The sequence below is a fragment of the Puntigrus tetrazona genome, chromosome 7, assembly GCF_018831695.1.
Source record: "Puntigrus tetrazona isolate hp1 chromosome 7, ASM1883169v1, whole genome shotgun sequence".
Taxonomy (NCBI): domain Eukaryota; kingdom Metazoa; phylum Chordata; class Actinopteri; order Cypriniformes; family Cyprinidae; genus Puntigrus; species Puntigrus tetrazona.
Genome location: NC_056705.1, coordinates 15,494,829 through 15,517,613, shown reverse-complemented (window position 1 = coordinate 15,517,613; position 22,785 = coordinate 15,494,829). Strand labels below are relative to the sequence as shown.

The 22,785-nt window shown below is 40.0% G+C and overlaps 2 protein-coding genes across 2 annotated transcripts in view; one reads left to right on the top strand and one right to left on the bottom strand.

Annotated features, from left to right (window-relative positions):
* Positions 1-19,275, bottom strand: part of ext2 (exostosin glycosyltransferase 2) — a 33,881-nt gene extending 14,606 nt beyond the window's left edge. The window contains exons 1-8 of the mRNA XM_043244972.1: positions 19,082-19,275; positions 8,545-8,885; positions 8,212-8,435; positions 7,933-8,022; positions 5,863-5,979; positions 5,584-5,779; positions 4,238-4,377; positions 3,731-3,824 (exon numbers count right to left, since the gene is read on the bottom strand). Coding sequence (XP_043100907.1) covers positions 3,731-3,824; positions 4,238-4,377; positions 5,584-5,779; positions 5,863-5,979; positions 7,933-8,022; positions 8,212-8,435; positions 8,545-8,859 — 1,176 coding nt within the window. The 5' untranslated portion in view covers positions 8,860-8,885; positions 19,082-19,275. The remainder of the gene's footprint in view (positions 1-3,730; positions 3,825-4,237; positions 4,378-5,583; positions 5,780-5,862; positions 5,980-7,932; positions 8,023-8,211; positions 8,436-8,544; positions 8,886-19,081) is intronic.
* Positions 19,276-19,435: 160 nt separating this feature from the next.
* Positions 19,436-21,742, top strand: si:ch211-107p11.3 (GT1 domain-containing protein). The gene is made up of 5 exons (XM_043243378.1): positions 19,436-19,955; positions 20,102-20,172; positions 20,728-20,904; positions 20,985-21,046; positions 21,214-21,742. Exons 1-5 carry the CDS (start codon positions 19,795-19,797, stop codon positions 21,388-21,390), a joined length of 648 nt encoding a protein of 215 aa, XP_043099313.1. The 5' UTR covers positions 19,436-19,794; the 3' UTR covers positions 21,391-21,742.
* The last annotated feature ends 1,043 nt before the right edge of the window (positions 21,743-22,785 follow it).

The following is a 22,785-nucleotide window of genomic DNA, read 5'->3' as shown; positions in this document are numbered from 1 at the left end:
CTGATTAATAGATTTTTTATACATGTATGGTACAAAACGTTTGGGGAGAGTATGATTTTATTTTTTTGTAACTTTTGTAGCTTTTTTAGATATGTGTGATAATAATCCTAATTTCCACATTGAGAATAATATTATGAAGTGGTTCTTGAGCACCAAAACAGCAATATCAGAATGATTTAAGGATCATAGCACTGAAAACAAGAGTAATGGCTGCTGAAAAATGTTGCTTTACCATTACAGGAATAATGTAAACTTAAATATTTATTAAAATGTTATTTTAAATTGAATAAAGTTATTTTTGTTTTCTTACCCCACACAAAATATTCTCGTAGCTTCATATTACCGCTGAACCATTAATAGTAGTTGGGGCATTAAAACAACATCTTTCATACTTTTCTGCATAGTGGCAATTGTTTGGCAGTCAATGGGACAGTCACAAGCCTCTCGGTTTTCATCCAAAATATCTTAAATTGTGTGTTGACGATAAACAAAGCTTTTTTACATCAACAATGGGCGTAAGTGATTGCCAACTTTTTATTTTGGGGCGGAGTAACTCTTTTAACAATGAAACCCTGAAGAATTAAGAAAAGTTAGTTGGAAAAAAAAAAAAAAAAATAAATAATATCACCAATACTACAAAAAGAAAAGAATATTCATCAAATAAGACGGCAACAATCAGTACAAATATTCTGTCAATACAAGAACACGCACTCTTTTCCTTCCACTGCTGATACATTAACAAACCCAAAGCTCCTGCAGTGAGGGGTGAGGAGCACATAAGAGTTAATTACCCATAAAACAGCGCTATCTCCTGCTAGGAGGCGCCATGCCGCAGTGACCCAGCTCCACCCTTCCTGGTCCTGTTTGACCCTGTTCTCTTTAACAGGGTCGACCACGAGCATGCTAGAGGCAGCCTCATTACCTGGCCTGACCGCAAACAGTGTCAGATTAGGTCTAACTACAAAGAGTCAAATGAGACCAAGGTGAATATAAAAAGCAAGAATAATGGTGTTCCAACATTTTCCTGGGCCAATTATTGAACAACGTCAGAGAACGCTAATGGTCTTTCTTTTAAAAACAACAATTAAAAATTGATTTATTGTGTCATTCCATGAAATAGAGGTTTGTGCAACATTAAACACAGAGAATCCTCTGACCATTCCAGTTACTCTCAAGTGAACTGAACTCAGCGCAGCAAGGTTTTTTGCTGCACATCTTTTCATTGGCTGCTGTGTTTGTTGTCGTATACTCAACCCAGAACTCAGTTTCAGCACATTAGAAGAGCGCAGTCGCCCCCCTTTCCATCAGCCCCTAAGGGCCTGGCCCTTAAACCTTAAAGAAATACAACTACACAAAAACAGCTTTTCTTTTTATGGAGAGGGGAAGAGGATTCAAAAAGACTTTCTGATCCCAAGGGGAGCGCAGCCGCCCATAAATCAGCTCGTGATGAAAGTTTCCTTTCCGACCAGGAGAAGGCAAAGAGAAAACCGCACCCACCAAGCGCTGAACCCGCCCCGTTTGAACGCTTGCAAGAATTTTTATGAGGAGGGAAGAGACGGAGTCTCGTAAGAGGATGTTGGCTGCTCTTCTGACACATTGAAGGTTGTTCATATGTTACACTCTTAAGCATTCAAGAATCATTCCTTTATCTTATAGGACATCATTCCATTTAACGCATAACTGTTGCTATAATGACTGTGGATGAAAATCAAAAAATTTATTGATTCAGTTCCCAAAATACCTTAGTGATTCTGGTTCCATAAACAGTACCTTTGAGAAAGCACTATTTAGAAAAAAGCAAAATGTTAAGATGTCCTCATTAATAAAATGGCACAATAAAAACTTGGTTGGACCTGGCACTGACTGCATGATGGTTGAGATTCACTAAAAAGAAACGGCTCATCAAATCGATTAGTTCTGGAAAATGTTGGATAACATAGCTTGTGCATTGTTTTGGCTCACTAAAAATAACAGAGTTATTTGTCATGAAGAATCAACTGGACTATAGTGGTTGCCATGCATAGTTTAGATTCACTAAAATTAACCGACTCATAATTGTCTTTTGTTTTGAGAGTCTGAGTATACAGTAGTCAACACTTGAAGTGGATCATAAAAGTTTATCAAAGTTGTCCTAAGACTGGGTATGGTTTTAATTTTAGGACGACTTTGATAAAAGGTTTTGATCCACTTCTAATGTTGACTACTATACTGGCCCTGCTGCAAATTTCTTCAGGATATTTGTCCCAATAACTGCCAATATAACAAATAACATCATTCTACATGTTGACAATCCTAAATAACCACAAGGCAAAAGTACTGAGAAACTTAGAGATGCAAAATCATGAGCAATATCCATGAGGTTGAGTGCACTGCTAGCACTCTTCCAACCCTGAATAGAGCATAACCAATTACATTCAGCAAAAGGACATGAGATAATTTGTCAGAAACTGCTACTTTCTTAGACTTGGCGATCACACCATGAAGTACAGTAGTTGGCTGCTCCCTCTATTGGTCACAATGCAGAGAAAATCCACTACACCTATTCCTCAGAACTGTCTTCAATACTTCTGCCTCCTATTATTTGCAGCATCTGCGTTTTATGCAGTCCTACACTGAAAGTTCAAGAGGGTTGTCTTCTGGCAAGATCAAGAACAAAGTAGTAGGTTTTTTTTTTTTTAATCCAAGTAAGGTATATATCAAGAACCAGTTCTTTTGTACAATGGCAGCCATACAATCGCTCTGCTGTCTGGAGGTGGTATAGGCTAGTAAGAAAGGAGTGGATCAAGATGTGTTCAAGTGTGGGCTGATATCTCACTGGCTTCATGCCATGTCATAATTCCAGACCAAGATGTGTTTCTGCACACTACGTCCTAACACCACCCAGAAACCTGTGGAACTAAACTACAACATTCTCCTTTACGCAAAATATCCAACTTCGCGCTGAAGAACTTGAGACCATTCAACAAGTCAATGCCAATGGAAGCCGAATGCAATTATTATTAATTATGGCTAACGTATAATATTCTACATGGCATTATATTGACCATAATTATTACAGAGTGAAACCAAAAGATCTCTTTACATGCATTCCATGTGGTTTAGGCACTTTCACGTAAGTGTACAGCTGAAAAAGCTGAAGGGGAAAAAATAAAGCGAAAGTGTGCGGTTTACAATTTGTTTGGATAAAGATACATCACTAATACTTAAAATTAGCTTTCATCATGATTTACTATGGCAGGAGAAATTTCATCTTTAGAGAATCAAAAGTACACACTTGCAGCAATATTGTTTTTGGCATTAACCCACCTGTCTAACGGTTATTTTCATAGCAGAGCTAGCACTCCATTGAAAGGAAGAAAGAATGTTAGTAGAGAAGAAGAGAGGTTGTGACTTCTTTAACCTCGGCTTCACCCTCTATTAAACCTGAGAGGATTGCTCGCATTTAGTCCGAATGTGACTCAGTCGCTGCTATTGAACGTCGGTTTCGACAGCATTTGGTACCGTTTATTAACTGTCACAAAGGGCTCAGGGTTGCTGGTGGTTGTTTTTCCCACAAAAAGCTCCAAGTGTATTTGTAATTCTGTTCAAACTTTCACAAAAAAGGATGGAGTGAACTGCACAAAAGCGTCATTTTTATTCCTAGGGCCGACCCAAGAAGTGAAAATAACCTGTCAACCACCATGATGGACAGATGCTGCCGATGCCCTGAATACGAATTTCACAATCTTACCTGTCTCTGCATCTCCTCCACTTGTCTGTGAGGGATGCTCTTTAAAATAGTGTACATCTCTGGCAACTTCTCTTCTGGAATGACAACAGACGCCCTGCAAGTACACACGCATAAATAAAGATTCAGTGCAATGGATTTTCACATGACCAAATTAATACTAGAACTGTGACAATAGTAACAAATGTTTCTTGAGCATATTAGAATGATTTCTGGAGGATCACGTGACGATAAAGAATGAAGTAAATCACAGTTTAACCTAGTGTACATTTTAAACTGGCAGCCTTATGAAAGAAAATCTTACCAACCACATTGTTGCATGTTATTATGTACATATGTATTTTAAATAATGACGTCATTTTTATATCTAAATGTACAAACTATTGATTTTTTTAGTTCGTGACTTTTGAAGTTCAATATGACTTTTCTTTATTAGATGAACAGTAAGACAGATTCCATGTTAACTTTATAAACGCTGGTGATCTACAAAAACTGATTTGTGATCTTTACCTTTTCCAGTCCAGCACCTCAGAAAAAGGCAGAATGTAGGAGTCAGCCATGATGACGGGGACGCATCCAGCCTGGAGCACGTCACTAAGTGTGGCCTGGCCGAGCCGGGCCCCTCGCAGAACTACACAGAATGATGACTCCTACAGAACACACAAGAGACATATTTGTCATCTATAATGACGAAACACTCCCAGACCTCTCCTGTTACACTGTAACATAAAACAGTGGGATCAAGGTGTGTGGTGTAAACCAAGGGGTTTCAATGAAAGGTGTTAGAATCAGAGTCTAGAGGGTCTTTGTGTTGAAATGAGGGTGATGGCTCTCACAGGGATTTGGCCTCTGCTCCTCCTCACTGTGGAACGTCTCCCAGATGTGCTGCAGCACCCAGCCCAGATGATAAGCATACTTCCTGTCTAGACAGGGCTGGACGGGGAGATGAGCATGGTGGACAGGAACAGCTTGTATTTTTTTGCTTACGCCGATGAAGAAATGTGTTGCAGTGGTAAAGAATGCTTCTGGAGGGGTTGAACATCTAAAGTCTCTAGGAATGTTTGGGCAAAGCTCTCAAAGGCATGATGCCTTTACACAACGATGTATCATTCTTGAATTTAACTATATAATGATCAGTCTATAATAAAAATTATATTTCAATGTTAGTTGATAATTTTACTATTTTAAATGAAATATTATAAAGAAAAATATTGTGGCTGACGTGTTAATTTGTGTACGAGGTTAATTTGGTTTGATGAAAAAAAAAAAAAAACGTATAAATGTATTTAAAGCTGCAGTCTGTAATTTTTTTTGGTTAAAAAATCAAATATTTGATATATTAAGTATTACAAAAATTAAATACTGACACCCATCAGATTTTTCTTCACTGGAGGGCAAACCCATGCATGGAATATAATTCCGCAAAGAACTGCAATTCCAGGTTTTCAAACATAGATGGCGACAATGACTGCGCAAAACTTACAGACTGCAGCTTTAAGGCAAATAGCCGTCCCAGATGTGAACATTATCTTACTTTGCATGTTGTTTGCTCAGTGGCAAACATGATGCAGGGCAATAACTGTATGATCTAACCTAGAACAATATATTCCCCAAAATGTATATTATTTATATACTACACATCATGCAAAGAAATGTAATTAAAAACTTAAATGACAGTCCTAAAACATGAAAAATGCTATAAATATATATTTAAAATAATTTTACTTAATATTTAATAGAGATTTTTTTTGTGAACGTAGTAGCCAAGCGATTCTAATATTTGCGACATTCAAAATATTTGCGAAATATGTGAATTCCATGTTGTTTAATATGAATGGATGCGCAGAGAAACCAACCTGTAAAATCTGTGGGTAGTCGTAGACCTGTCCCTTATAGCAGCGCTTCCTGACTGATGCCAAGCCCTGAGAGAGATTACTGCATTTGTCTAGAAGGAGCAGGGCCTCCCCATTCTCCTCCTTCAGCCTCTCTAGTTCCACACGGTATTCCCGATGGATGGCTGTCTGAGATGACAGAATGAAGTAGCGTCGGGGCCTGAAATAGACGAGTATTATGGAGTGTCATTTACCGTCATTAAATATCAACCGTTAAAGCAGTGTCGAGAAGCAGGATCTCACCCTGGTTGCCTTTCAGGAAGGTCCACCTCAGCAGATAAAGGGCTATACACGGGGATGCTGACATCGTAACCCTGCCTGTACGTCCATGTGGAGAAGCCTCCCCCAGCCAGCAGGGCTCTGATGAAACAAACGCAGTGAAGATGACAACTCTGTCGCCGCGACTGTCCGCAAAAGGCACTGAAGATAAAACGCGTCCTTAATCTGGTTTTACATGACAAATGTGCGAACATGCCACTCCGAAGCATTTAAGAGAGTTGCCTTCGCGTCCTCGTTCTACAACGAGTCAATAAAACTTCAAACAGCGCTCGGTTTGAGGGAACGGAGTGAGTATAGGGAAAGCTGCAAATATGGCCACGCAACATACACTGTCTTTTTATCTCACCCCACACATATGCACATATGGGCAGCTGGTTCTGATGAGGCTGTACGCCAAATGGAGCACAGCTGGATGAGCCCAGGAAATTCCCTACAGCTCCAGATAAGTGTTCATCATTTCAGGGCTTTCTAGTACATAAAACTCACCTTTTCCACCCAAAGCAAAAGATCGGCCAAGTAATAGGCTGAGAAACATGGCCCATGTTGCAGTAAATACCAGGAGATTATGTTTGTCTGCCTGCTCTAGGCGGTAGAGTGCTATTCTCTTTCATGACCGCTCGCAGTGCATCTTTGATCTCGGAGTCTAAGGAGCACGCTATGATGATGATAAAAATACTCATTATGAAATCATTACGAAACATCTGAATAGGACAGTTCTGTGACACTGATATGTATGAATAGATTTGTCGGGATGCATGTCTGTTTTAATTATACACTCCAAGCATTCCAGTTTCTCTCAATATAAGGGTGTAGAAACACCAAGAAGGTCCTTCTGTCCGGCATGGATTTTTTTTTGAAGAGTCTGACATCAGTTTGTCAGCACCGTGACTTCAGTGTCATTGCGGACAACCATGAAGTGTCAATTCAATCACATTAACATGCAGAGGTAAAATAGTGCCATGTTGCAAACTTGCATAAATACAGCTATTCTGAAAACAAAACAATATAAAAAAAGGATATGTAAGCATTTATTGCTTCTCACTTGACATTGCTGTTGCACAAGGTCAAACATAGAGACACACTGCCCTCAACTGGTGAACATCGCATCCGCTCTCCATGAGAAATTAACCACTGCCACAAACCATGAATTTCAAGGGCACTTTGAGGGAACTGTATAAAACCACAGTATGTCTTCCATTTGTGTCAAAGACTTCAACTTAACCAAGATTAATGTGAGCAAGAATGGATGCCAATTATGCAATAAAGTAAATGGGTGTTGTTGGGAGAGGTCGTGTTTAGTGTTTTCAAGGCTGATTTTTAAATACAAAAAATAAAAATGGTTCAATACCACTCCCTTGTGTAACAGCCTTTAAAGAGCAAACTGACAGCTATAGGTCACGGAGATGTCTGTAACAGGAATAAACTAAATACAATATGCACTCAATGTAAAAGAACAAATCTTTCCTGGGCAACACAATACCAGAATTAAGCCAGAATTCCAGTTACTCAAAATGTGAGGAACTGAATATTGTCCTTACAACATGAAAGTATCAAGGGTATAGAGATCATATATAGAGAAAATCTACATTACTGTTTAAGTTCATCAGTAATCTTATTGTTTTTGAAAGAAGGTGCTTATTTAATCAAATATACAGTAAACCTGTTATATTATGAAATATTAATAATCCAAATAAATTAGCAGCCATTAATGCATCACTTTCTGTTTTAATATGCTAAATAGTTTCTTAGTATTATTAATGTTGACTATACTGGCACTGCTCAATATCTTTGTTGAAACCATGACACATTCTTATGCTCCTTTGAGGAACAGGAAATTCAAACAAACCTTTTTATTTAAATTATTATTAATCAAAGAAAAAAAGTCTTCCTTTTCATATCTGATTAGTTTAACACACCTGATCTTAAAGTCTTACTAACCTCAAACTTTTGAATTGAAGTTTACATCATTTCAATATGATTTGAACATTCAGACTTCCTATTTTGTGGGCCTGTTAAATTTGTACTGACTCTCACCTGTCTCTGGGCACATCCAGAGCCGTATTGTAATCTCGGGGTCCTCCAGGAAGCATATTGAACAGCAGGTGGTTCATGCCTTTGTCCCACCTAAAAGCATACCAATACATTTATATAGCTTGAAACTGTCAGTTATGACTTCAGAAATACAAGGCATTTGTTTCTAAAGCTAAAATATTGGTTACAGCCAATGTAAAAAAAAATATATATATATAATAATAAAAAATGTAAAGCAAAGGTAGGCAAAGATAATTAGCAAATACTAAAATATATATCTACCTGGGCAGCATAGCTAGTGCCTGGGCGGTTTCACGAATCCGCAGAGAGTTCTGATTCAACACATCAATGGAGGGTATGAACAGACAAGCTCTGCTCACGTCGTCAGTGTAGAAATCACTGTCTGAAATGGCGCTCAGCAGGTCATTGTATTCTCGAGACAGGCCAGTGCTACTGATGGGCACCCCTACTTCGTCCACAAATCGCTGAAGAGGGTAGATGTACACCTGTGTACAAACACACACACACACCATTAACAGATGAAAATATCCCTGTCATAAGAGCTACCGTAATAAACACAAATCAACAATACAATACTATCACTCTTCGCATCACCTTGATTTTATTCTTGGGATTATATCCACAGCGATACACATCAAAGCAAGTGTGCATTCGACAGCTCAGGTCACCTCTCTCAGGAATAGGGCTGCTCATGGGTATCCTGACCAAAGGAGCGTCGTGAACACTACGGCGGTCCAGACTCCATTCTGCCGAGGATTCAATGGAGTGAGGCCAGAACTGGAACATCCCCGTTGCGATCAACCCCAGTAAGACCACAGAGAAGAGGGTGATGTAATAGATCCGGTGTTTAGTCTTCATCCGGGGTATGAGAGCAGGGCCCCGGGAACTATACTTCACTGACGCACACATGATGAGCCTTTCCAGAGCCAACACCACTGCAGAAAACAAACAACACTGATGAACATCTTCACGTGTCAGAGAACATCATTAAATGTTTCGATGGACATATATATATAAAAAAAAGCCATGTAACAGCTGTACATGATCTTTAGCATTTTAACTTTCGATTTTTTAACTACAATAGATTAATGACTCAAATGATTATTTTTATTTTAATACATCTACTGACATTTAAGTTATCATATGGTGGTGTTGTTGTTGGAAACCTGATTCAATTAATAGAAACAAACTGTGGTTGATTTATCTAAATCCAATTAATTATTAATATACTAAGCATGGCTCAATTACTAAATTCAAAATCAAACACAACATGTTTCAATTAATTGAATCAGTTTTCAGAAATACATTAGTCATATAATAAATGAAAATCAAAAGATTACATTAATGTTATGAAATGTGGATCAGGTTAAATAATTTAATGTTCAAATTCATTTGCTAATAATTTGATAATTATTTGGTATTTGATTAATTCATTAAACAAGACATGATTAGATATAGTAATGATAATAATAACTAGAAAGTACATTTCCTGAAGAAAATGTGAGTGGTGCTTGCCGTGGCAAAACTCGCCCTCGGTTGCTAGGGTCAATTGGTTGGTTGCTAGGAAGCAGCTTGGTAGCTGGCAATGATGATACACTTGTCACTATGAATGATATAAACCAACCCCCATGTCTCTATGACTTTCCGAATGAAAGATATGCCCGTTTGAGTTGGGGTTGCTAGGGTGTTTGATAATGGTTGCTAAGGCGTGGATAGGAGACGTCTATGGTGACTCAGGATTGGCTGTTTGCAGCCCTGAGTCAATCGCACCCACCCCCATGTCTCTGTGACGTTCTGTTTTGAAGATATGTGAGTTTGGATTTTGGTTGCTAAGGTCATCGATAATGGTTGCTAGGGCGTGGCTACGAACAGCTAAAGTACTTCACCATTGGCCGTTTGCTGCCCCGAGTCAAACGAGCCCACCCCCATGTCTCTATGACGCTCTGATCCAAAGATACCCATCTGAACCATTATAATGGCAGTCTATGGAATCTGTTGCTAGGGCGCTCTAAATGGTTGCTAGGGCGTGGCTTGACACCTTCATAGTGATTCAGAGACTTTGATTGGTTCGCTGAGTAAAACGAGCCCACCCCCACGTCTCTATGACATTTTAATGCAAAGTTATATTGATTTGCAAAATTCCTATGTAAATTACCATAGTAGGAAAAACACATGTGCAGTTTTCCCTCACCATAGTAAAAAGTTTGGAGGTCTCTTGCCCCCCAAGGGTAAAACTTTTACCCCACTGTGTGGTATGTTCTCGCTCAGCTTGATAAAGTCTTCAAATCTGGTGATTTACAAGTTTGTGCGATATTCTCGTTCTGCGCTACGATCCGTCAAAGTTTGGCGCAATGTTAAGTCTATGGGATTTTTCGCCCGATTTTTAGCCCGGTGTCTGAAAAAATCGTACGCCCGATCGCTTATAAAAGTCATAGCACATCTTTCCACAATACCCCGCACGATTTGACGCCCGTTTCAGGGGTGTGTGGCAAAAACTGCGGGACTAGTTACGCGCCGAAATCTGTCCGGAATCTATAATAATAATAATAATAATAACTAGAAAGTACATTTCCTGAAGAAAATGTGAGTGGTGCTTGCCGTGGCAAAACTCGCCCTCGGTTGCTAGGGTAAATAGGTTGGTTGCTAGGAAGCAGCTTGGTAGCTGACAATGATGATACAGACGCTTGTCACTATGAATGATATAAACCAACCCCCATGTTTCTATGACGTTCCGATTTAAAGATATGCCCGTTTGAGTTGGGGTTGCTAGGGTGTTTGATAATGGTTGCTAAGGCGTGGATAGGAGATGTCTATGGTGACTCAGGATTGGCTGTTTGCTGCCCCGATTCAATCGAGCCCACCCCCATGTCTCTGTGACGTTCTGTTTTGAAGATATGCAAGTTTGGATTTTGGTTGCTAAGGTCATCGATAATGGTTGCTAGGGCGTGGCTACGAACAACTGAAGTACTTCATGATTGGCCGTTTGCTGCCCCGAGTCAAACGAGCCCACCCCCATGTCTCTATGACGCTCTGATGCAAAAATACCCATCTGAACCATTATAATGGCAGTCTATGGAATCTGTTGCTAGGGCGCTCTAAATGGTTGCTAGGGCGTGGCTTGACACCTTCATAGTGATTCAGAGACTTTGATTGGTTCGCTGAGTAAAACGAGCCCACCCCCACGTCTCTATGACATTTTAATGCAAAGTTATTTAGATTTGCAAAATTCCTATGTAAATTACCATAGTAGGAAAAACACATGTGCATTTTTCCCTCACCATACTATGTCAATGGGGCAACTTTGGGGTCTCTTGCCCCCAGGGTAAAACTTTACCCCACTGTGTGGTATGTTCTCGCTCAGCTTGATAAAGTCTTCAAATCTGGTGATTTACAAGTTTGTGCGATATTCTCGCTCTCTGCGCTACGATCCGTCAAAGTCGGGTCGCAATGTTACGTCTATGGGATTTTTAAGCCCGATTTTTACGCCCGTACGAAAAAATCGTCGCCCGATCGCTTATAAAAGTCATAGCACATCTTTCCACAATACCCCGCACGATTTGACGCCCGTTTCAGGGGTGTGTGGCAAAAACTGCGGGACTAGTTACGCGCTGAAATTTGAGTGGAATCTATAATAATAATAAGAACTAGAAAGTACATTTCCTGAAGAAAATGTGAGTGGTGCTTGCCGTGGCAAAACTCTCGCTCGGCTGCATGACTAGCATGTCGTTAGCATGACTAGCATGTCGCTAGCATGTTTTTAGCATGATTAGAAAAGTGACTAGCATGTCGCTAGCATGTTTCTAGCATGATTAGCAAGTGACTAGCATGTCGCTAGCATGACTAGCATGTCGCTAGCATGTTTTTAGCATGATTAGCAAAGTGACTAACATGTCGCTAGCATGACTAGCATTTCGCTAGCATGTTTTTAGCATGATTAGCAAGTGACTAGCATTTCGTTAGCATGACTAGCATGTCGCTAGCATGTTTTTAGCATGATTAGCAAGTGACTAGCATGTCGCTAGCATGACTAGCATGTCGCTAGCATGTTTTAGCATGACTAGCATGTCGCTTAGCATGTTTTTAGCATGATTAGCAAAGTGACTAGCATGTCGCCAAAGATGACTAGCATGTCGCTTAGCATGTTTCTAGCATGATTAACAAGTGACTAGCATGTCGCTAGCATGACTAGCATGTCGTTAGCATGTTTTTAGCATGATTAGCAAAGTGACTAGCATGTCGCTAGCATGACCAGCATGTCGCTAGCATGTTTTAACATGATTAGCAAGTGACTAGCATGTCGTTAGCATGACTAGCATGTCGCTAGCATGTTTTTAGCATGATTAGCAAGTGACTAGCATGTCGCTAGCATGACTAGCATGTCGTTAGCATGTATTTAGCATGATTAGCAAAGTGACTAGCATGTCGCTAGCATGACTAGCATGTCGCTAGCATGACTAGCATGTCGCTAGCATGTTTTTAACATGATTAGCAAGTGACTAGCATGTCGTTAGCATGACTAGCATGTCGCTAGCATGTTTTTAGCATGATTAGCAAGTGACTAGCATGTCGTTAGCATGACTAGCATGTCGCTAGCATGTTTTTAGCATGATTAGAAAAGTGACTAGCATGTCGCTAGCATGACTAGCATGTCGCTAGCATGTTTCTAGCATGATTTGCAAATGACTAGCATGTCGCTAGCATGACTAGCATGTCGCTACGATGTTCTGATGCAAAGATATAGGTCTTGCTAAAAGGTTGCTAGGGTGTTTGATAATGGTTGCTAAGGCGTGGATAGGAGATGTCTATGGTGACTCAGGATTGGCAGTTTACTGCCCCGAGTCAAACGATCCCACCCCCATGTCTCTGTGACGTTCTGTTTTGAAGATATGTAAGTTTTGGTTAAGATTTTGGTTGCTAAGGTCATTGATAAAGGTTGCTAGGGCGTGGCTATGAACAGCTGAAGTAGTTCATGATTGGCCGTTTGTTGCCCCGAGTCAAACGAGCCCACCCCCATGTCTCTATGACGCTCTGATCCAAACATACCCATCTGAACCATTATAATGGTAGTCTATGGGATCTGTTGCTAGGGTGCTCTAATTGGTTGCTAGGGCGTGGCTTGACACCTTCATAGTGATTCAGAGACTTTGATTGGTTAGCTGAGTAAAACGAGCCCACCCCCACGTCTTTATGACATTTTAATGCAAAGTTATTTAGATTTGCGAAATTCCTATGTAAATTACCATAGTAGGAAAAACACATGTGCATTTTCCCTCACCATACTATGTCAATGGGGCAACTTTGGGGTCTCTTGCCCCAGGGTAAAACTTTACCCCACTGTGTGGTATGTTCTCGCTCAGCTTGATAAAGTCTTCAAATCTGGTGATTTACAAGTTTGTGCGATATTCTCGCTCTCTGCTACGATCCGTCAAAGTTGGTCGCAATGTTACGTCTATGGGATTTTTACCCGATTTTTAGCCCGAAAATCGTCGCGCCCGATAATTATAATTGTAGTGACTAGCATGTCGCTAGCATGACTAGCATGTCGCTAATATGTTTTTAGCATGATTAGCAAGTGACTAGCATGTGTCGCTTGCATGACTAGCATGTCGCTAGCATGTTTTTAGCATGATTAGCAAAGTGACTAGCATGTCGTTAGCATGATTAGCATGTCGCTTAACATGTTTTTAGCATGATTAGCAAGTGACTGGCATGTCGCTGGCGTTTTTAGCATGATTAGCTAAGTGACTAAAGATGTCGTTAGCATGACTAGCATGTCGCTAGCATGTTTCTAGCATGATTAGCAAGTGACTAGCATGTCGCTAGCATGACTAGCATGTCGCTAGCATGTTTTTATCATGATTAGCAAGTGACTAGCATGTCGCTAGCATGACTAGCATGTCGCTAACATGTTTTTAACATGATTAGCAAGTGACTAGCATGTCGCTAGCATGACTAGCATGTCGCTAACATGTTTTTAGCATGATTAGCAAAGTGACTAGCATGTCGGTAGCATGACTAGCATGTCGCTACGATGTTCTGATGCAAAGATATAGGTCTTGCTAAAAAGGTTGCTAGGGTGTTTGATAATGGTTGCTAAGGCGTGGATAGGAGATGTCTATGGTGACTCAGGATTGGCTGTTTGCTGCCCTTGAGTCAAGCAGAGCCCACCCCATGTCTCTGTGACGTTCTTTTTGAAGATATGTAAGTTTTGGTTAAGATTTTGGTTGCTAAGGTCATCGATAAAGGTTGCTAGGGCGTGGCTACGAACAGCTGAAGTAGTTCATGATTGGCGTTTGCTGCCCCGAGACAAACGCGAGCCCACCCCATGTCTCTATGACGCTCTGATCCAAAGATACCCATCTGAACCATTATAATGGCAGTCTATGGGATCTGTTGCTAGGAGTGCTCTAATTGGTTGCTAGGGCGTGGCTTGACACCTTCATAGTGATTCAGAGACTTTGATTGGTTAGCTGAGTAAAACAGGCCCACCCCCACGTCTCTATGACATTTTAATGCAAAGTTATTTAGATTTGCGAAATTCCTATGTAAATTACCATAGTAGGAAAAACACATGTGCATTTTTCCCTCACCATACTATGTCAATGGGGCAACTTTGGAGGTCTCTTGCCCCAGGTAAAACTTTTACCCCACTGTGTGTATGTTCTCGTTCAGCTTGATAAAGTCTTCAAATCTGGTGATTTACAAGTTTGTGCGATATTCTCGCTCTGCGCTACGATCCGTCAAAGTTGGTCGCAATGTTACGTCTATGGGATTTTTCGCCCGATTTTTCGCCCGGTGTACGAAAATCGTCGCCCGATCGCTTATAAAAGTCATAGCACATCTTTCCACAATACCCGCACGATTTGACGCCCGTTTCAGGGTGTGTGGCAAAACTCTGCGGACTAGTTACTGCGCCGAAAATCGTCACGGAATCTATAATAATAATAAGTAAGAATAAGTATGAGGAATAGTAATAGTGTGCTTTGCCTTGAAAGGCAAGCACCACTAATAAGTATGAGGAATAGTAATAGTGTGCTTTGCCTTAAAAGGCAAGCACCACTAACTAGAAAGTACATTTCCTGAAGAAAATGTGAGTGGTGCTTGCCGTGGCAAAACTCTCGCTCGGTTGCATGACTAGCATGTCGCTAGCATGTTTTTAGCATGATTAGCAAAGTGACTAGCATGTCGCTAGCATGTTTCTAGCATGATTAGCAAGTGACTAGCATGTCGCTAACGCATGACTAGCATGTCGCTAGCATGTTTTTAGCATGATTAGCAAAGTGACTAGCATGTCGCTAGCATGACTAGCATGTCGCTAGCATGTTTTTAGCATGATTAGCAAGTGACTAGCATGTCGCTAGCATGACTAGCATGTCGCTAGCATGTTTTTAGCATGATTAGCAAAGTGGCTAGCATGTGCTAGCAAGCATGACTAACATGTCGCCAGCATGTTTTTAGCATTATTAGCAAAGTGACTAGCATGTATGCATTAGCATGACTAGCATGTCACTAGCATGTTTTTAGCATTATTAGCAAGTGACTAGCATGTCGCTATTGCATGACTAGCATGTCGCTAGCATGTTTTTAGCATGATTAGCAAGTGACTAGCATTTCGCTAAGCATGACTAGCATGTCGCTGGCATGTTTTTAGCATGATTAGCAAGTGACTAGCATGTCATTAGCATGACTAAAGCATGTCGCTAGCATGTTTTTAGCATGATTAGCAAAGTGACTAGCATGTCTCTAGCATGACTAGCATGTCGTTAGCATGTTTCTAGCATGATTAGCAAGTGACTAGCATTTCGCTAGCATGACTAGCATGTCACTAGCATGTTTCCAGCATAATTAGCAAGTGACTAGCATGTCGCCAAGCATGACTAACATGTCGCTCACGATGTTCTGATGCAAAGATATAGGTCTTGCTAAAACGTTGCTAGGGTGTTTGATAATGGTTGCTAAGGCATGGATAGGAGATGTCTATGGTGACTCAGGATTGGCTGTTTGCTACCCAGAATCAAACAAGCCCACCCCCATGTGTCTGTGACGTTCTGTTTTGAAGATATGTAAGTTTTGGTTAAGATTTTGGTTGCTAAGGTCCTCGATAAAGGTTGCTAGGGCGTGGCTATGAACAGCTGAGGTAGTTCATGATTGGCGTTTGCTGCCCGACTCAAACGAGCCCACCCCCATGTCTCTATGACGCTCTGATCCAAAGATACCCATCTGAACCATTATAATGGCAGTCTATGGGATCTGTTGCTAGGGTGCTCTAAATGGTTGCTAGGGCGTGGCTTGACACCTTCAAAGCCATCCAGAGACTTTGATTGGTTAGCTGAGTAAAACGAGCCCACCCCCACGTCTCCATGACATTTTAATGCAAAGTTATTTAGATTTGCGAAATTCCTACGTAAATTACCATAGTAGGAAAAACACATGTGCATTTTCCCTCACCATACTATGTCAATGGGGCAACTTTGGGGGTCTCTTGCCCCCAGGGTAAACTTATACCCCACTGTGTGGTATGTTCTCGCTCAGCTTGATAAAGTCTTCAAATCTGGTGATTTACAAGTTTGTGCGATATTCTCGCTCTCATTCACGATCCGTCAAAGTCGGTCGCAATGTTACGTCTATGGGATTTTTCGCCCGATTTTTACCCGGTGTCTGGCGTCGTCGCCCGATCGCTTATAAAAGTCATAGCACATCTTTCCACAATACCCCGCGCGATTTGACGCCCGTTTCAGGGGTGTGTGGCAAAAACTCTTGGGACTAGTTACGCGCGAAATTTGAGTGGAATCTATAATAAGTAAGAATAAGTATGAGGAATAGTAATAGTGTGCTTTGCCTTGAAAGGCAAGCACCACTAATAAGAACTAGAAAGTACATTTCCTGAAGAAAATGTGAGTGGTGCTTGCCGTGGCAAAACTCGCCCTCTGTTGCATGACTAGCATGTCGTTAGCATGTTTCTAACATGATTAGCAAAGTGACTAGTGTGTCGCTAGCATGACTAGCATGTAGTTAGCATGTTTATAGCATGATTAGCAAAGTGACTACCATGTCGCTAGCATGACTAGCATGTCGCTAGCATGTTTTTAGCATGATTAGCAAGTGACTAGCATGTCGCTAGCATGACTAGCATGTCGCTAGCATGTTTTTAGCATGATTAGCAAAGTGACTAGCATGTCGCTAGCATGTTTTTAGCATGATTAGCAAGTGACTAGCATGTCGCTAGCATGACTAGCATGTCGCTAACATGTTTTTAGCATAATTAGCAAGTGACTAGCATGTCGCTAGCATGACTAGCATGTCGCTAGCATGTTTTTAACATGATTAGCAAAGTGACTAGCATGTCGTTAGCATGACTAGCATGTCGCTAACTTGTTTTTAGCATGATTAGCAAGTGACTAGCATGTCGCTAGCATGACTAGCATGTCGCTAGCATGTTTTTAGCATGATTAGCTAAGTGACTAGCATGTCGCTAGCATGACTAGCATGTCGCTTTAGCATGTTTTTATCATGATAAGCAAGTGACTAGCATGTCGCCGCTTAACATGACTAGCATGTCGCTAACATGTTTTTAGCATGATTAGCAAGTGACTAGCATGTCGCTAGCATGACTAGCATGTCGCTAGCATGTTTTTAGCATGATTAGCAAAGTGACTAGCATGTCGGTAGCATGACTAGCATGTCGCTACGATGTTCTGATGCAAAGATATAGGTCTTGCTAAAAGGTTGCTAGGGTGTTTGATAATGGTTGCTAAGGCGTGGATAGGAGATGTCTATGGTGACTCAGGATTGGCTGTTTGCTGCCCCGAGTCAAACGCAGCCCACCCCCATGTCTCTGTGACGTTCTTTTTGAAGATATGTAAGTTTTGGTTAAGATTTTGGTTGCTAAGGTCATCGATAAAGGTTGCTAGGGCGTGGCTATGAACAGCTGAAGTAGTTCATGATTGGCCGTTTGCTGCCCCGACTCAAACGAGCCCACCCCATGTCTCTATGACGCTCTGATCCAAAGATACCCATCTGAACCATTATAATGGCAGTCTATGGGATCTGTTGCTAGGGCGCTCTAATTGGTTGCTAGGGCGTGGCTTGACACCTTCATAGTGATTCAGAGACTTTGATTGGTTAGCTGAGTAAAACGAGCCCACCCCCACGTCTCTATGACATTTTAATGCAAAGTTATTTAGATTTGCAAAATTCCTATGTAAATTACCATAGTAGGAAAAACACATGTGCATTTTTCCCTCACCATACTATGTCAATGGGGCAACTTTGGAGGTCTCTTGCCCCAGGGTAAACTTTTACCCCACTGTGGGGTATGTTCTCGTTCAGCTTGATAAAGTCTTCAAATCTGGTGATTTACAAGTTTGTGCGATATTCTCGCTCTGCGCTACGATCCGTCAAAGTTGGTCGCAATGTTACGTCTATGGGATTTTTCGCCCGATTTTTCGCCCGGTGTACGAAAATCGTACGCCCGATCGCTTATAAAAGTCATAGCACATCTTTCCACAATACCCCGCACGATTTGACGCCCGTTTCAGGGGTGTGTGGCAAAAACTGCGGGACTAGTTACGCGCCGAAAATCGTACGGAATCTATAATAATAATAATAAGTAAGAATAAGTATGAGGAATAGTAATAGTGTGCTTTGCCTTAAAAGGCAAGCACCACTAATAAGTATGAGGAATAGTAATAGTGTGCTTTGCCTTAAAAGGCAAGCACCACTAATAATAATCATTATCAGATAAACACATTAAACTTTTTTAATTTAATTATTATTTATCCTATGATTGATGGCTTTTGTTCTAACAATAATATATAGGATTAAACGATGATTAAGTGTATTATTGTTACACTTAATTACAAATATTTTGTTATATGGTTGACTAATCTAATTCCAATTATTTTATTACACAGCTGATGCATCTAATGTATCATACGATTAATCCCTCAAATTCCAGTGACTTTCTTTAGACCAATCTCTCTCGTTTCTGCACGAATAATATTTCTTGACAAAAGTGGGCCATGTTTAAGAATTTTACTCAAAATGTGTACTGTCTTGGGTTGTAAATAAATCCAAAACACACTCGCTAACGATAGCAGAGACGCTAACAACTACAAAATCATGAACTAACCTTTACGGTATCCAGTTCGCTGCCTCAAATCTCAGCACACCTCAACCATAATCTCATTTGTTGGTCCAGTACGCTGCGAAAGCCGATAGCGAAATGCTTGACTGAATTTTGTTTATTATCCCAAAACACATTCCTTGTGCTAAAGGGACAGCTGACAGGAAAGCAATTCGTCTCTCCTTCATGCCTAGTTCTATCCGTTTTTCTTGGGATTCGGGTCGCGTGCGCCACCTGCTGTAGAGGGAGAACGAACGCGAGGCACAGACCTCGTCTTTAAACCTATTAAGTAGCCTACATAGACAGCATTTTTAGGCGTCAATGCCACGTTCTGTATGTGTCTAGCCAGCTAGCTTGCTGGTTACTGTAGACACAGCCACAAACAACAGCTATCAGTTCACCGTTTCAGCCACCATTTTTTCTTATGGCGTAAATAACTTTAAATGGTGTTATTGTGCATTAGTTTCGGCATTAGAGCAATCTTTTCTTTGTGCCTGATGTTTTTAAAGCAAGAAACAGTCTTCTGGGTCCCGTTCTTCGACCGTGGTTTAACAAAGCCCGGGTTAGTTCACATATCCCGGATTGACCTAGCTCGATCTGAAATGGAGTTTTTTTCGGCTCTTCTAAGACACATCAAGGATTTACACATCTAGCTAATAAAGACAGCTGGCCGTTCATGCGAGGATTCATAAGTCTGTTCATACTAACCTAATTACATCATGGCTAAACAGCGAGCTGCATATTTCAGTGCTGCTGAACTGCAACTTATAATGGAAGGATATGAAGAAGTTAAGCATTTAATAAAAACCAAAGGGAACACTATAGCGGCTGCAAAAGTCCGTCAGGATGCATGGCGAAAAATAACTACCAAATTAAATGCGTAAGTATATTTTACGTTTAATTAGTTTGGGAGAGAACAAATGATGCAGTATATGACACCTGTGCTGACCAACTAGTGTATATGTGTATTACGTTTTTGCTACAGTTTAATAACTAATGTGATGCTGGTCACGCTCACACTTACAGATCTAACCCTATGGGACCTAGAAGAACGTGGCAACAAGTGAAGACGAAATACAAAAATATCGTTCAAAGTGGTAGGTCATGAGTTTTCAGTGGGTTTGATGCTCTTTTTTTATGAGGAACTACACAATATAATGGTATTATACTTTCTTTCTTTTTTTTTTGACAACTGCGATTACTCTAAAAGTATAATCCAGATGTTTAATGGTATAACTAACTGTGACCATAAACACAGAACGGATTTTGTATGTCATTTGGTTTATAGTAGAATCAGAAGTCTTGGTTTGTCTTGTTTGTCTTGGTAAATTGTCTTGATAAATAAACACAGACAACAGAAAATTAAGAATAGAACAATGATTTGAAAATTTAAATACACACTGTTCTTAAAGCGTGTACAGTGCAACACGTTTTCCCTGAAACAAATTTGTTTATTATTATTATTATTATTATTATTATTATTATTATTATTTATTGTACCTTTTACACATTTTTTGTCCTTGACGTTTCCCCAGACCCTTAGCACCCCCTTGTGGCCCCCTGGGTCCAGTTTGAAACCCCTGGAATTTTTTATTTAATTTTGAAAACCCAGTGTTTTGAATTCGATAACTTATAGGTTTAACACAATTTAGCTAACAAGAGAAGGGCCGCGCTGAAGAAGATGGGACTTGTCCCAACAAAAGAAGAGTACATAGACGAAGAGGAGCTGCCCCCTGAGAACAATGCGGAGGGTCCTATAATAGCGAGCATAGTTGGTGGCTGCTCCTCTGACCCAGGAGATACGGCTGGCTGCAGCAGTTATGTCAACGGTACGTGCGCCACATACTGTATTTGTCTCTACAAATCAATACTGTAGTAAATATACATGTTTCATATTGCATCATTTCAGTGACTGAACATGGGCTGGCCCTACTCCAGCCACCTGTATTATCAGACGAAGAGCTGGACTCTGTAAGTGTACGACTGTTTATTTTTGTTTTTAAAGGCATGATTATAGCATTAAATAAACAATATCATATTTAAAGCACAGTAAATGCTTAAAAATAATGTGTAGAATTTTTATTTTTAAGTGCAATTAATATTTAATACATTTTAATGTGTGTGTGTGTTTTTTTAAGGAACCTGTGGAAGATGTTAAAACACTATACAAGAAGTATCTGAAAATAGAGATCTCAAACAGAAAGCAAGAAATGGCATACAGAGCATTAAAAATGCGCAAAGTGGAGAAAGAAATTCAGTTATTGGACAGGAAATTGGATGTAAGTGTGATATTTGATAATGGATTGTCAGAATAAAGGATAAATGTATCTTTAAGACCCACTAATATCTGTTTTCAGATATTTTAGCTTATGTTTGCGTAGTTGGGAAAACATGAAGACAATGAACGAGAATATCGGTTTTCTATGTTAATTTTAAAATGAGTACATAGTCAAAAATACAGTGAAATGTAATTGAAATAAAAAGACAGAAAGATAGATTTTTCAGTTAAAAGTAGGCTGAATATGTGCACTTGTCAGAATATTTATTATGATTATTAATATAATTTGTGTCTGGAACTACAATAGTAAGTGGAAATGTGCCTTTTTTTATTACTACAGTACAGGGTGATCCCTCATGTTGAAAATAAAGCATTGGTTATAAACCTACTGTTATAGACTTACTCCGCTGTTTAAAAAGTCACAACTCACAGCAGTTTTTTCAAAAACACGTGTTTGTAATCGTTATGGTACAATCATAATCATAACCTTGCTGAAATCTCGGACACAAAGCAAAACTGGCCCCTGCCCTTTGATTTCAACAATGACGGGAACATCAACAAATTTGTGGACTGTCATATTCACTCCTTTACTTGTATTGGAAAATAATAGTCAAACCTGGTCCACCATTTCTAAATGATCTGATTAAACTACTTTCCTCCTTAGTAGTGTTACATTACCTAAATTGGTTACATTAAAAGAAAGCAGAAACATCTTATGATCTCAGTGTGAGCAAACTCTACTTCCAGTCTACCATTAAAAAAACACAAGTAGGTTAACATAGTTCATAAACAAACAAAAATATGTTCAATTTTTACATAATAAAGCAGGCGACCAGCGGTTGGCATTCAGAAAATAATTGCAGGTAGTCACAGAAATGAAAATCAGTAAACACGATGTTGCTGACAAGCGGTTAATGCATAATTATCACTTGAAAAAAGCTCATTTATTTTGGCTGCTAATCTAATGACAAGCTTGTGAAACATGCTAAAACATGACCATCAAGTTTAAGTCCAGAGGAGACAGAACTATTGATCTTCCATACACCTTATTTGATTCAGGAATCAGTCGTTTCTGCATTAAGTTAACAGATAATGATGAAACTGGGATTAAGGTAGTTCAGGCTTTTTTTTCCTTACCTGTGTGTCTCCTAAGTCCCGCGAGTCTTGAGAAGCAATACCCTGCCCAGGATATTTATCTTGTGCAGCCCGAGGCAGGGAAAGCAACTTGTAACACTTTTTTTTTTCTCCATTCATTTCCTTTTTTTATCCTGTGAAACACAAACTACTTTCATATTAAGCAGGTTTTAAAATTAGGCTTCCTAGATAATCATTTTTAGTATGAAATATTTATGCACTACTCTGGAGATATGGGTTGCACTTAAATCACACGACTTCAATAGTCAATAGTTTCAATAGACACATTCTTTAAAGC